The following is a 14,093-nucleotide window of genomic DNA, read 5'->3' on the forward strand; positions in this document are numbered from 1 at the left end:
CACAGGTGGCGGGCCTGGTCAGGCCCACGGGCCGTAGTTTGTTGAACCTGCTCCGGAAGAATGAACTGGAAACAGGACATGTGTTCGCGGCCAGGAGAACATGGAGCTGGCCTGCCAACTCTGTCTGATGTCCCCTTTGGGGGCGCAGGGGGGCGAGGCAAGCACCAGTGGGGTTTGGGGTGGTTCAAGGATGCGGTTGCAGTGCCCGCGTGCTGCACGTGTCTAACTGCTCAGCTCTGCCTCCCGGGGTTCTTACAACAGAGCTCAGGCCTCACAGCCCACTGTGGGGCTGTCTTAGCCCCTGGATGCTTAGCCTGGCGGCCATGCCCTACAAATAACCATCCTTACTTTTAACCCCCTGCCTGGTCATGACTGGGTTTCTAGTTTCTCCCAGAGAAAATTCCCAGGAATTCAGAATGTCTAGTGTTTAACTGGATCCTCTTCTTCCCATCACCCCATACCTCCCCCCACGAATCCTCCGCATACCTGGGGATGAGCTTTCCTGCCTCCTCCAGACCTGTCTGGCCCTGGGCTCTGGCCAGGAACCCCAGCAATTTCCAGATGAGGCGCCAAGAAAGAAGCACATTTCCTAAGAGCTTTTATTTGAAGCTACAGTCCATTCCTGTCCAGTTAAAAATGCTTCTCAGGGCTCCAGAAGCCAAGGAAGGGAATCTGGGAAGAATGTATCTTGTCACCAAGAAGGAGAGGGGTTAGCTATATACACAGGGGAGCACCCAGGACTGGTACGGGAGCACGAAGAGCCCCAAGGCGGTTCAGAAAGAGCAACTGCAGCCAGCTGAGGAATCACGGCAGGCCCGGCTGGAACAGCGCTGAGCTGCAGGGGAAGGGCGAGCCTCTCCAGCACCCCCGTCCGCCTGCGGGCCCTGCCCCCACCTGCAGGTCTGGGCTCGGTGTCCCCTGCCCCACGCCCGGAGGAGCCTGTCACAGCCCAGTGGGGAGTTAGCTCAGGGAAGGGAAGCGGCTGAGGCTGGGCTGAGGGAGGGGGCGGGGCGGGGGTGGGAGATGGGCCGGGGCGGGCGGCACAGATGGAAACAGGGCAAACGCAAAACCCCGGTCTCCTCTCCAGAACTTTCTGGGCTGGGGGGCTCGGCGCCCTGAGGGGACAGCCCCGCGGGTGGCTGGGGCCACAGGGAGCTAGTGCTCCGGCTCAGCGTCCATGCAGGATTCCCAGGGGTTCTGGGGCATCCGGGGCAGGGAGAAGAGCAGGAGGGCGAGGCCGCCGAGGAAGAGGAGGACGAAGGCGGCGCAGGCACAGGCGAAGGACCAGGAGTAATAGTAGTCGATCCAGGCGGTTTCCTCGCTGTCAATCATGCGCTTCACCGACTGCCGCATGACCTCCACCGCCACGAAGATGCAGAGACCTGGGGGCGGGCTGGTGGCATCAGGGGCCGGGGCTCTGCCGCCCCCACCCTGGCCCCAGCCGCTGCGTGGGTGCAGAAAGGGGGGCCCCTCCCTAGGGGCGGGGTGGGGGGACAGCCTCAGGACAGGGTCTGCTTGGAACCTGCAAACCAGCTGCATTCGCCTGCCCAACTTCCTTCCCTTCTTTCTGCAGTTGGCCTTGGGGGAGTTTTCCAGGGTCCTGAGGTTCAAGTCGGGGAGAAATGGGCAGACTTCCTATTGCTCTGGGCAGGGGGGAGCTGAAAGAATGAACAAGTATCTTTTCCCTGACTTTATAGATGGGGACATGGAAGGGTGGTTGAGCTGGCAGGGGAGTGGGCAGTGACTCCACAACGGCGCTTGGCAAGCTTTTTTCCTGTAAGGGACTGTACAATCAAAAGTGAGGTTTGGTGGGCCTCTGTCGCAAGTCCCCACGGCTGCCGTGGTGGCACGTGGCTGTGGCTGTGCTCCGATAACACTTTATTCGTGGACGCAGTCATGTGAATTTCGTATAACTTTCACATGCCACTAAGTATTATTATTCTTTGGGTTTCTTTCAACTGTTTAAACATGTCAAAACGCTCTTAGCTTGCAGGCGGTGCGGCCCCAGGCGGCTGGCCTGGTGTGGCCCGCGGGCCGTAGTTTGCAGAGCCTGTTCTAGAAGAATGAGCTCCAGACAGGGCGGCTGGTGTTCAGGCAAGGAGCTCGTGGGCCTGCCTGCCAGTCTCGGCGGGTCGGGGGCCTTGGCCCAGTCTACTCCCAGTGGAACCTGGGAATTGCTCTGTACCCAGATCCTGAGGGAGGTGTGAGAATGGGGCGTCAGACTCCCTCCTCCCCTTACACTGCTCCCCCACCCCACCCCTGCCAAACCCAGGCCCATGGGCAAGAGCCCCCGTCCTACCTGCAAAGGCATAGAACATGGACGCTGGTCTCAGCAGGTAGTCCCGCTGCTTCCTGAAGGACAGAAGGACACAGATGGTGCCCAGGATGATGAAGCCCAGGCTGAAGATGGCGATGGCAGCTGCCGAGATGCTGTACTCTAGGAGACACGCGGGCCGACAGGGGCCCTGGCCACATCAGAGCCTGGCCTCCTCCCCGGGAGCCTCGCGCCTCCCTCCGGGTTAGTAACACTGTGAGCCCCAGAAGGAAGGGGCCGTGGCCTACATTCCATTTCACATGGGAGAAAGCTGAGGATCCTAGAGACAAAACCACCTCTCAGGCTCACACAGCCTGGCAGGCGTGGGGCGAGGGCTTTAACACGCACTGGAGGTGGGAGCTCTCAGGTCCTTTGGGCGCACTAAACTGCGCGTGACGCCAGCAGAGGCTGGTTGCGGGCAGGAGGCGGGGACATGGGGGTGTGGCTGCAGACTTTTCTAGAGCAGAAGCCTTCCTCAGAGCCACAGGGCGGAAGGGGGCACTTGGGCTGTGGGTCAGCCTGGGATTGGCAGGTACCTCTGGGAGGACGCCAGAGTGGGCTTCTTACAGAGTGCAGGGCCTGTAAGGACTTGCCAGTGTGTGTGTGTATGTGTGTGTATATGTGTGTGTGCGCACGCTAGCCTTGTGTAGGGTATGTCCGTGTGTCTGCACGTGCCATGCACAACTATGTACACATGCAGGTAGAGCTCTGTGGTCTTAACAGGGGGCTTGGGGGACACGTATCTGAGCTCCAGCAATTCCTAATAATGGCCCAGTACAGAATGCACTCCGGAACCTTCTTCCCACCTGACCCTCACGTGTCCCTACCTCCTGATTCATGGGGAGCGATGTGTAGGTGAAAGAAGGAATCAGGCTGTTCCCCGCAGGCTCTGACCCTCCCAGCCCTGAAAACCATCACGGGCATGTCAAGTTCATGTTCCCTTTTCACAGCCTGTCACAACAGCTTCCCCCAGTCTCTGCTGGAAATGTATCCCTGACACAGCTTAGGAGCCAACCTGGAAATGTCTCTTTTGCAAACTCTTCCAAGACCTGATGAACGGAAGCTGCAGCCCCCCCTGTGTCCGGAGCAGAGGGGCTGGCAGGGCTGGGGCTCAGATGCATGCGGACGGGGCTGGCTTTCACCCAGAACAGGGAAGACAGGGCTTTTGTGCTGAATGGTTTTCTGACTCAGCAGCGTGTGACGGAAACTTCTCCCCACCCAGCCCCATCTCCATCGCGGGCTCACCTTTCTGCGTGGTGACATGGAAGATCTCCGAGCTCTCCCCTGGGTTAAAATGTCTGAAGTAGGAACAGTTTTTCTCTGCAAAGGAGGGAGACAGCCCATGAGATAGACAGGAAAGGGGTCCAGGACAGGAGCTCGGCTGGGGAAGGTGGGTGCGACCCCACTAAGCAATGCGGGGGCTCTTGAGCTGGTTCCCTTCTCCCCAGACTCAGACGCTGAAAGAAACCGCTTCCTCTGACCCCAAGAAAAACTTCCAGTAGAACCCAGGGTTGCCTAGGATGATAGAGGGTGCCACATAAGGTTGCAGCTTCCTGGGACATGTTCAGGAAGCTAAGGCTGAGTGGGGCACCAGGGCAGACAGCACTGTAGGCACTGAGCCCATTAGACAGGTGGGGCAACCGAGGCTCAGAGCACAACTCAGTAGCTTCAGTCACAGGGTGCATGGTCAGCAAGGGCCAACTCTCCACTGGGGCCGATTCTGAAATGTCTGGAGACATTTTGGGTTGTCACAGCTGGGGAGTGGGATGGGGATGGGTTTCTGGCCTCTGGTAGATACAGACCAGCGAGCCGCTCGCCATCCTGCCATGCACAGGGCAGCCCCCATGACAAAAAAAAAGATCGGATCCAAATGTCAATAGTGCAAGGCCAAAAAGCCCAGGATTGAACCTAAGTCTCGAGCTGCGTTTCTCATCAGAATTCAAGCCCACCCCCGTTTCATCGGGTGTGACGTAGGAAACAGTGATTCTTTTAGGTGATTTTTATGCTGCACCCACTAGGGAATCCCTGCTCCAGGCCCTTGAGTAATGCCCTGTAAAGGGCGGTGGCCCATCTGGAGTGGACATGGAAGCAGGATAGACACCTCCATCCTGAGCTGAATGCGAGCGTTGTGTGAGTTCATCAGGCCCCGGCACCATGGCACAGGGACAGCCCAGACAAGCGCGACTTCCCCCAGGGGGCTGCTGTGCCCACCTGGCAAGTGTCCTCAAAACCACAGAAGACCTGTGGACTGCAGGACGGGAGCTGGGAGTGAGGGCAGGGAAGGGCTCCAAACACGGAATTTCATGCTGATTTGAAATATAACTTCTGGCACAATTTCTCTTCTTTTTCTCCTTTAGTCTCTTTCTAATAACAAGAAACTATAAAATCCAAGTATAGACTTGTGGCTTAATGAATAGAATTTTCTACTTTTTATTCCTGATTTAGGAAATGGGTGAATAAATTATTTTATTTTATTTTATCTTTCTCTTTTAAAAAACTAAATTCGTTGTGAGGGACACCACTGGAGCCATGAAAATTGTCTAAAATTGAGTGTTGATGATTGTACAAAGAAGTGAGGCTAATGTGTGACATGGATTGTTGACTTTATCCCAATGGATGGGGGTGGCTGAAGGATGCATTGATTGAGAAGTGGAATGGCGAACTGTACATATGTGCACATATGATGGGAAACTGTGCAGCTATGGACAGGAACAAAGACGTGAGGCATGCAGTGAGGTGAATGAAACTTGAGGACAGTATGTGGTGCAAAATAAGCCAGAAACGAAAGCACAAATATTGTATGATCTCTTTTAGAAAATACTTATAAGAAAATTGGGGTCTAGATTGTAAGCTCTTAGAGCAGTCACATTCAGTTTGGAGCTGTAAATGTATTTCTAGATTTTGAGATGCTGAGCTATATATGTATGACCTGGTATTTCCCTGGAACTTTCGGTGCTGTGTGACACCTAAGACTCACAGTAGGAATTCTGCCGTTCTGGAAATCAGCATTGCCACATACAACAACGGTCAAAGAAATTGATAAAGAGATCAGGCTTCAATTAGTGATAAGAACGAAGCTGATGGGGTCGGGACTAAAGTAAATCAGAATGTAGGGGTAAGGAGGGCATTGTATTTTAGAACTTTACCTACTCTATAAGACCAAAGGAAGAGAGACTTATTGTGACCAAAACCTAAATTTTCTGTAGCACATAATCTAACTCAACCTGTCTGGATGGATCGTTTAAGCAACCCAAACACACGAAGCCCAGAATGGGAATGAGGGCTTGTGATTCTGTATGTTTTAATGCACTACCCGGATGCATCCCGGAGTATGTTGGGTGGATAATTTTTAAATATTGGCAAAGGCCCCTGAAGGATGGGGAAAAAAAATATGGAACTATTAAACTTTTCCATCAGAGAAACCCCTGATACCGTCTCAAACATTAGGACTCCCAAGTCACTAAGCCAAGCCCTTGATTTTGAGGCTTGCTCTTGTGAAGCTTATTTCTGTGGTTGTGAAGCTTATTTCTGTAATAGAGAAGCTAAGCTACCTACAGTTATGCCTAAGAGTCACTTCCAGAAAACCTCTGTTGCTGCTCAAATGTGGCCTCTCTCTCTAAGCCCAACTCTGCAAGGAAAATCGTTACCCTCCCCTCTACATGGGACATGACATCCAGGGGTGAAAATCTCCCTGCCAACCTGGGACCTGACTCCCAGGGATGAGTCGGGCCCTGGCACTGTGGGATCATCAACTCCTTCCTGACTAAAAGGCAGAAAAGAAATGTAACAAAATAAGGTATCATGGCTTAAGAGAGTTCAAATAGAATCGAGAGTCTATTCTGGAGGCTACTCTTAAGCAAACTTCAGCTAGATACTGCTAATTACCATGGTTTTCCAAACCCCGACCAAAACCATTCCTGTTAACCCTAAAGGAAACCTAGGGCTCTATCTGAGCTTCTGTAAAAGGTTCGTGCACTAAGATGACTTCCAAAAACCCACAACCTCCAAATGGGTTTCTAGGCCAGGTAAGTCCTGAAATGCAGAGGGGTCAGCCTCTCCACAACAGCTAGTTCCATCCCCCATCCCATATTATTGACAGCCATTTAGTAATTGAAAATGTTAGAATGGGCATAGCCCAAATATTCCTTAAGATTGGGAGAAGGATCAAAAGTGAAGGAGGAATTATAACAGAGAAGATAAAATTTACAAATGAGTATGACTGCTGAGTCATTACATTGATATTTCTTTTAGTCTCCAGTGTCTTAGGGCAGCTAGAAGGGAAAACCTAAAATCCTGGAACTGTAACCTGTACCAAACTCTGAAATCTGTTCCGTAACTACTTGTTACAATGTGCTTTGAAATCTATTGCTTTTTTTGTATATATGTTATATTTCACAATAAAAAGTTTTTTTTTTTTTAAGAAGAAAACTAAATTAGGTTGCTTTTTATTTGTGGAGGCTCTTTCCTGCTGATCAGTGACCCTCAGTAAAAGAAATGTCTTCATCCCTAGTTCAGGAGGCATCTGGTCTGTTAATTCATTACTCTACCTGCAGGCCCCATTTAAATGCTAACAAGGAGGCCGGTGCCTATTTCTTCTGGAATCCCACTTGAGATGCTGCGCAAGTCTTGCTTGCATCTGACCTAAGTCATCTCTGCCAATTAAGCCTGAGGCCACCTCCCCACCACGAATTACACCCATGTCAGGGTTGCTGCCTCTCCCACGGTTGAAGAAGGAAATGACCCTGGGAGACTGGCCTGGTTTAGCAGCAGCAAATGTTCTGCGGGGTAAACAGCCCTCTCTTTGAGCTTCTATATTTAAATCACTTTCCTTTTGAACCAAGTTACCTGGGGTGCCTGATTGCCAGTGGTGATGTCAGAATTGACGCTGCTCTTTTCTTGCTCCCAGCTTCCAGTGCTATTTTAAAGCATCTTGCAAACCTCTCATATTTGTCAGATTATTAGGTATGGATTCTCTTGAGTCATTGCTTCAGAGTGGCTCGTGTTATGTCATAAGTCTCCATGTGTCTCCCTCTGGATAAAGGAGACACTATTGTTTCTTTCTTTCTAAGGGCCAATTTCGATTATCATTGAGAATCCTCGGAAAGCAATTGACTGAGTTCGAGTGTGTAATCACAGTCAGCACCACCCCCCGCGACGGCTCAGGACCTGAGTTAAAGCCTTTGCAGCGGAGGCTGCGAGATCAAGGCCTTAGGGAGCACAGCAAGGCGCAGCTCTTGGGCAGCTCTGGGTTGCTGGGGCTCCTCGTGGACAGTGTTTGGGTTGTGAACTGCTGCCCACCCCACCCGCCACCAGATAAACACCAGGCTTCATCCTGGAAAAAACACTCCTGAAAAGCCACTCCTGGTGCTGCGTGCTTGGATAAACTATCTCAGCTCAGACACGCAGGAAGGGCAGGTTAACTGTCTGCGGAAGCCAGCCTGGGGGGCTGCAGGGGTGGTTTTTCCCTTCAGTGGTCCAGGTGCAATGCTCCTCCCTCTCTGCTCTCCCCCATCACGTGCCCTCACACAGGTGGGCAAGGGGGCACTCAGTGGGTGGGATTCCCACTGGGGATATCTGGAAGCCTTGGCGGACTCAGGGCTTGAGGACGAGTAGCTGACCACATCTCCTCACTCGGACTACCCGAACCTGGGAGAGGCATCTGCCCCGCGGCCACCAGCCACTTTGTGTTCCCTGATGGCCCTGGCGATGGGGAGGGGGGGACACATCTGACCCAAGCCTCAGGCTGGGCATGCCCAGCACCAGCAGGATACTCATTCAGGACAAAAAGCAAAGCATCTGCCAGGGTCACCCAAGAAGAAGGTAGGGTCCTGTCCAGGTGGGCAGACCCTGCAGTGAGCCCTTTCCAGATGGTATCTGGAGCAAACAGGAAGACTTGAAAAGAAAGGACATCCCAGATGGGTCCTGTGTGGGCCACTGAATCACGGGTGGGCGCTTGGAGGAGGGGCAGCCAGAGTCCTGTGCAGGCCGAGTGCATAGGAGCCTCCTTGCTCTGCCTCCATGTGCCCCCAGGCCCTGACTGCCCCGGCCTCTGTCACACTCACACACAGTTCAGGGTCTGCAGCTTTGCCTCGCTGGGCTCAGGCTCCTGCACCTGGCAGAAGCAGGTGAGCTGGTCCAGGGCTGCAGAGATACTAATGCTACGGTGACGATCTCAAGGGATAGGAGCATTGAGGTTCCTCCAGTCTCAGGCCTCATTTATCTCTGCAAATGGCTCATGGTGTTTTAATGTTCTTTTTCCTATTTTCCTGTATTATAGAAATGTCTACATGAACACTCGTAAGATTCAAGAGTCTGAAGTTTTTAAGTGAGTTATTCCCTAAAAATATGATGAACTCAGCTGTTGGGCTTGACTAGAGGGTGGAGAGTATTCTGGCTAATATTCCAGTTAATAGAGCTTCTGTCTCCATGGAACCAGACCCACTGTGCCAATTTCAAAGAACTAAAGAACATGTTTAACTCCAAGCTGGAGGTGAGTTAATATGGATCAGGCTTCAGTGGTTGGAATGGCCCATGGTATTAGGGAATACCTCTGGGTTATCACTCAGAATGCGTCAGTGTACCAAGTGCCAGTCCATGGAGATTTTAATGTATTGAAAAAGAATTTGTTAATTTGCACGAAACCAAGAGTTCCGGTGCCTTAGGTGGGAGGAAACGTTGTGCCCACTTCTTACTTGCATTGATTCAATATTCTCGGCATCCCTTTTATACAAGAAGCTTATGATGCTCCCGAGGCTGGTTTCTATTGTGTCTCCCCCACTCCTCTGACTGAAGACTATAAATCGGAACGGAGACATCACCGAGCCTCCCCCGAGCTTCAGAACACTGTTATCGTAGGTGGGGAAGTCTAGTTATGGCCTGGGGCTCCAACCCGGGTTCACGTGGGTGCAAGGGAGCAGGGCACACTCTCACACAGCTCCGTGCACAGAGAGAAGGGGGACCAGCAGGGAAATGGGGCGCTGCCAAGCTGCTTCTCTCCCGCCCTAAGGAGGCAGAGCCAGGAAGGAGCAGCACTTCGTGCAGCCCAAGGGCAGAAGACGACCCTTCTGGGATTCACTTGGGCTTTCAGACAGACAGGTACTCCTGACAACTGGGAAAGCCCCTACTCTCATTCCGCCGGCATTGGAAGTGACCTCAGATGCTGATCTACATGATGATGCTTCTAAGACTCTTTGGAGCAGTGAAAAAACTGGATTAGGCAACTTTTGGGCTCAAGCTCTCCAGCAGGCTATGCCTGAAAGGGACCTTAGATGTCTCCTCCATTACACCAGCTCTTGGCCCAGCTTCCCCCAAACTTTGCCATGTCCAAAGCCGGACTCTATGTGCTCACTCGAGTTAGCAGCTTTTAGGAGCTTGATGGGTAAGGTAGAGGGTGAGGGGGCGGAATTGGAGAGCAAATAGACTCTGGATTGTAAATTTGGGTGTTGAAACTTTACCTGTTTCACCTTGGGAAGACCACTCTGAGCCTCAGTTTCCCCCTCTGTAGAATGAGAACACAAGCTACTGACTGGGTTCTTGTAAAGTAGTATAATACAGCAACTGAGAAAGTAGATTTTAGGGGCACATGGCTGGGTACACATCCCAGCAGCTCTACTCATTTACTGTGTGACCCCGGTCAAGTTGCTCAACAGCTCTGTCCCTCCATTTCTATATCTGTAAAATGGGATGATGAGAATAGCATGGACATCACGGAGGGTTTTGTGAGGATTAAATGAGTTAATGTACATAAATTAGTGCATTGCCTTCTAGTTTCTGATTTGAAATCAGCGTTAATGTTATTGAGAACCTCGTCTATGCTTCTCTCTTGCTCTTTTTCTTTCAGCAGTTTGATTGTGATGTGTCTAGATGTGGCCATTTTTTAGTTCATCTTACTTGGAGTTCATTGAGCTGCTTGGAATGTGCGATTAATGTTTTTCACAAGTGTGAGAGTTTTCAGTCATTATTTATTCAAATATCCTCTCTGTCCCCCTTCTCTCTCTCTCCTCTCCTCCTGGGACTCCCACTATCTGTATGTTGACGTACGTGATGACGTCCCACAGGTCTTTGAAGCTCTGCTCATTTTTCTTCATGTTTTTTTTTCCTTTCTAGTCCTCAGACCAGATGGTCTCAGTTGACCCATCTTCAGGTTTACTGAATCTTTCTTCTGCCTGCTCAGATTTTCTGTTGAGCCCCTTCTAGTGAATGTTTCATTTCAGTTATTATACTTTTAAACTCTAGAATTTCTATTTGGCCCTTTTAAAAAATAATTTCTCTTTCTTAATATTCTTTCTTTGGTGAAGCATCATTCTCATACTTTAGTTCTTTAGACAGTTTCCTTTAATTCTATGAATATATTTAAAATAGCTTATTTAAAGTCTTTGTCTCTGATAAGGTCAATGTCTGGGCTTCTATTGTTTGCTTTTCTCCCCTGTGTATGGGTTGTACTTTCTTGTGTGCTTGCCTGCCTCATCATCTTTTGTTGCTAACTAGACATTTTGGATATTATAATGTGACAATTCTGGAAATAAGAATCTCCCCCTTTGTCAGGATTTGTTATCGTTGCTATTTGTTGTTGCTGTTTGTTTAATAACTTTTCAGAATTAATGATGTAAAGCCTGTATTATTTATTGTGTGTGACCATTGAGGTCTTCTCTTGGTTAACTTAGTGGTCAGGTAACCGAAATTAAGGTAAGAGATTTCCCTAAATGTGTGTAACCTATATATCTCCTGGTCTTCATTGAGGTGCTCTGTCTGCATGCTGAGGGCACACCTTCAACATTCAGCCAGGCCATTTACAACTGTCTTAGACTTTACTTCCTGCTTGTGCCAAGCCTCAGCATCAGCTAGAGGTAAGAGCATGGGGCCTTCTCAGGTCTTCCTGAGCGCACACTGGCCTACAAAGGTGCGTGGCTTTCTAGATTCCCAGAAATATGTTGGAGCTTTTCAAATCTCCCTATGGACATCCCATTCTCCAACTTCTCCTTTTAGACTTTTTGGTTAGTCTATTATTTTCTCCAACTACTATCTACTGCCTCAGGCAGCTGGGATGTTAAACAATCGCCTCTGGTTGTTTTTAACAAATGTTCTTTAGAAAAAGACTGTTGACACTGGGTGAACACAGAACCAGGTCAAGTAAAGATAGCTTGCAAGTGGGGTCTCCCAGGGAACCACCTGACAGGTCAAAGAGTGACAGTTCACTGGGTTTGGGTTTGGCAGGCATTCCAACCACCTCTGCTCCCTGCAGTGGCTGCCGGGCTGCTGGTTTTCACCGAGATTGCAGAATATTCATTTTCAAGGCTACTGTGGAGCTGGGTTGGGGTGTATGGGATTAGGGCAAGTTAAAACGCCACAAAGCTTCCTGTTTTTATCGATTCAGCCGATTTTCTTGAATGAATGTTCCCCAGATCATTGCAAGACTGGGGTTAATTTCCAGAAATCTGAAAAAGTAGATTCTGACCATTTTTGCCTGTGCTCTCATTGCTATTCTGGAAGAAGGGATTTTTGGAGGCCCTTACTCCGCCATTTTTGTCTGAAGTCACCCAAAGTTAATATATCTTAAACACTTAGAACAATGCTCTACATGCAGCGCTACCTTGGTGTCTGTTGTTAATATAATAGTTGTGCTATTAATGACGAATGAGAGACCACGGGTGAAGCCTTTTCCTTTCCCTGGAAAAGAATGTCCCAGGGAGCATGGGAAGGGTGGATCGGAGAGGAAAAAGATGTCTCCTTGCAGCGTGGCAGAAACATACTTTAGAAGTTTCTTGGGCAGAAGGTGGCACTTGGTGTCACTAGCATGGGAGGCTGGATTCACAGCTGGACTAGGGCAAGAAGGCGTCAGGGTGGGCCCTGCTCGGGCACCAGGCTGCGCCACGCCCACTGCTCCCCCATGGAAAGACTGGTCCCCAACCGCTAAGCCATCCCTTCCTGAGTGGACTGTGCTCACACTCCCTCACTCATCTGCCCCACGAACTCGTCAGCCTCTAAAAGGCATGTCTCCAAGGTTGGTGGGCAGAACCATGACAAAGTGTCTCCATGCATGATTCCTGAAGAAGCTGCCCTGTCCTGCCCTGCCCTGCCCTGCCCAGCCGTGCCCGGGTGAGTTGTCTGGATGACATCTGTTTACAGGGTGTGCTCAGCAGTGGCGAGGGGCACAGGCTTCAGTGTTATATGATACCCTTCAAACACATGCCCTTGCCTGTTAAGGCCTTCAGCCCCAAGTCTCTGTTTTTCCAAGACAGCTGAGTATTTATGAATCTTCCAGGCATCTAGTGGGGGTGAGCAAGGCAGGGGTTTCTTGGAGCAAGCAGGAGGGAAAGGGAGAGAAAGGAGAGCAGCTAGAAGGGATTTGGGCTTCTGTGCCCATGCCTTGCATAGACTGCAAAATATTTGGAGACTCAGCACTGACTTCCTTAAAAGGCAAGTTTCAAGGAACATCCAGTCTGATAAGACAGGAAGTAATTCTGAAAATCAGGCGGGATGCCCCACACCCTTGTCCACTGTCACACTGGCAGGATGTTTGTGGGGATGGGAAGGGACTTGGGTTGCTGACCCATATTTTACAGAGAAGGAGGAGGCCAAGAGAGGCCTTTGCCTCACCCCAGCCTGTATTCATTCAGGGGTCTATGAACACTGTGTGGCCAGACAGGTCTCTGGTTCTCTTCTAACATATGGCGCATTTCCTGTGAATACAGAGGGTTCCCCATTTGCAGAATCAAGACCAGTCACTCTAATACCTTACATTCTTGCCTGAACGTGTGGTTCAGTCACTCGTTGGGAACTGAAATTACGGCCCAGAGCTAAGGGAGGCTGTAGGGAAGGACTGAAGTTCTGAGAAAAGGGCAGGTGGCTCATCTATATATCCAGGGACGGCTTCAGGGGCACGTGACACAGGTGGTTCCTGCAGGCCACGCTCAGAAGGGTCTCACGCTTCATTTAATGCTCTCCTGGCGCCATCTTGAAATTTTTAATCACTTTGGGACCAGGAACCCTGCATTTTCATTTTGCATGGGGCCCAGACATCCCACAGCCATTCCTGTGTCCAGCCCTGCCTGGAGGCCGGGAGGGAACCTGCCAGCCCCATAGGCCCCTTCAAGCCTGAGGACACAGAGCCACCCAGCCTGTCTCTGTAGGGAGAGAGGGGGGCCCAGCAGGGTGACCGCTGCTGGGACCAGAAGTCCCCCACCTGTAAGACCCACAGTTTCCTTGTTGAGCCATCTGCCCTGTCTGTCCAGCCCTATTTTCTGGGTGAAAAGCCCCACACCTCAGCAAGACAGAAATAGCTGGAGACAAATGCCCTTATTTCCCAACCCAGTTCTGGCTGTCAGCACGGACAGACATAACTCAGATCCTCTTTCCTGGGCTAGAAGGGTTGGATGTCTGCTCTGTCCCGAGGCTGAGAGACCTGGCTCTTTTTGATTTTTCCAGGGGGACAAGGGGAGGGCAGGAGGGGACAGCGCAGACAGGGCGGGTACGTTACCCCCGGGCAGGCTGATGGGGCCGCAGCTCTCGTCCTCGCTGCTGCGCGCGGCGATCCGCTTGGTGCAGATTCTCCAGAGGCCGAAGTGGGCGGCCTCGCAGGCGGCGTCGTGCTGCTCCACCCGGGGACTCAGCACGGCCCAGTGGTCCGTCACCACAGCCACCAGGGCCAGCACGACGCCCACCAGGATGAGGGAGAGGGTCACGCGGACCTTGAGCGCTTTGGTCTGGGACATGGTGGCCGTGGAGGGATGGGGTGCTCCGGGCACGACTGGGGCGGCCGCGGCTGCCCGGCCCGAGCTAA

The 14,093-nt window shown here is 51.2% G+C and overlaps 1 protein-coding gene across 1 annotated transcript; it reads right to left on the reverse strand.

The window, feature by feature from the left end:
- Nucleotides 1-1,042: 1,042 nt before the first annotated feature.
- On the reverse strand, nucleotides 1,043-14,079 carry CACNG1 (calcium voltage-gated channel auxiliary subunit gamma 1). Its single transcript, XM_077162983.1, has 4 exons — nucleotides 13,791-14,079; nucleotides 3,560-3,634; nucleotides 2,300-2,437; nucleotides 1,043-1,382 (listed from the first exon to the last, which is right to left on the reverse strand). Exons 1-4 carry the CDS (start codon nucleotides 14,023-14,025, stop codon nucleotides 1,156-1,158), a joined length of 675 nt encoding a protein of 224 aa, XP_077019098.1. The 5' UTR covers nucleotides 14,026-14,079; the 3' UTR covers nucleotides 1,043-1,155.
- Between the last annotated feature and the right edge of the window lie 14 nt (nucleotides 14,080-14,093).

This window comes from Tamandua tetradactyla, chromosome 6 (assembly GCF_023851605.1).
Source record: "Tamandua tetradactyla isolate mTamTet1 chromosome 6, mTamTet1.pri, whole genome shotgun sequence".
In the NCBI taxonomy this organism is placed as follows: Eukaryota; Metazoa; Chordata; class Mammalia; order Pilosa; family Myrmecophagidae; genus Tamandua; species Tamandua tetradactyla.

Bases quoted from the DNA above. Each gene is read 5' to 3' on its own strand.
- CACNG1 (XM_077162983.1), bottom strand. From the start codon at position 14,025: ATGTCCCAGACCAAAGCGCTCAAGGTCCGCGTGACCCTCTCCCTCATC. The intron at 3,635-13,790 runs GTAACGTACCCG...CCTCCTTTGCAG, and splicing joins CCCCATCAGCCTGCCCGGGG to AGAAAAACTGTTCCTACTTC. The intron at 2,438-3,559 runs GTGAGCCCGCGA...CGTGTCTCCTAG, and splicing joins CCATGTCACCACGCAGAAAG to AGTACAGCATCTCGGCAGCT.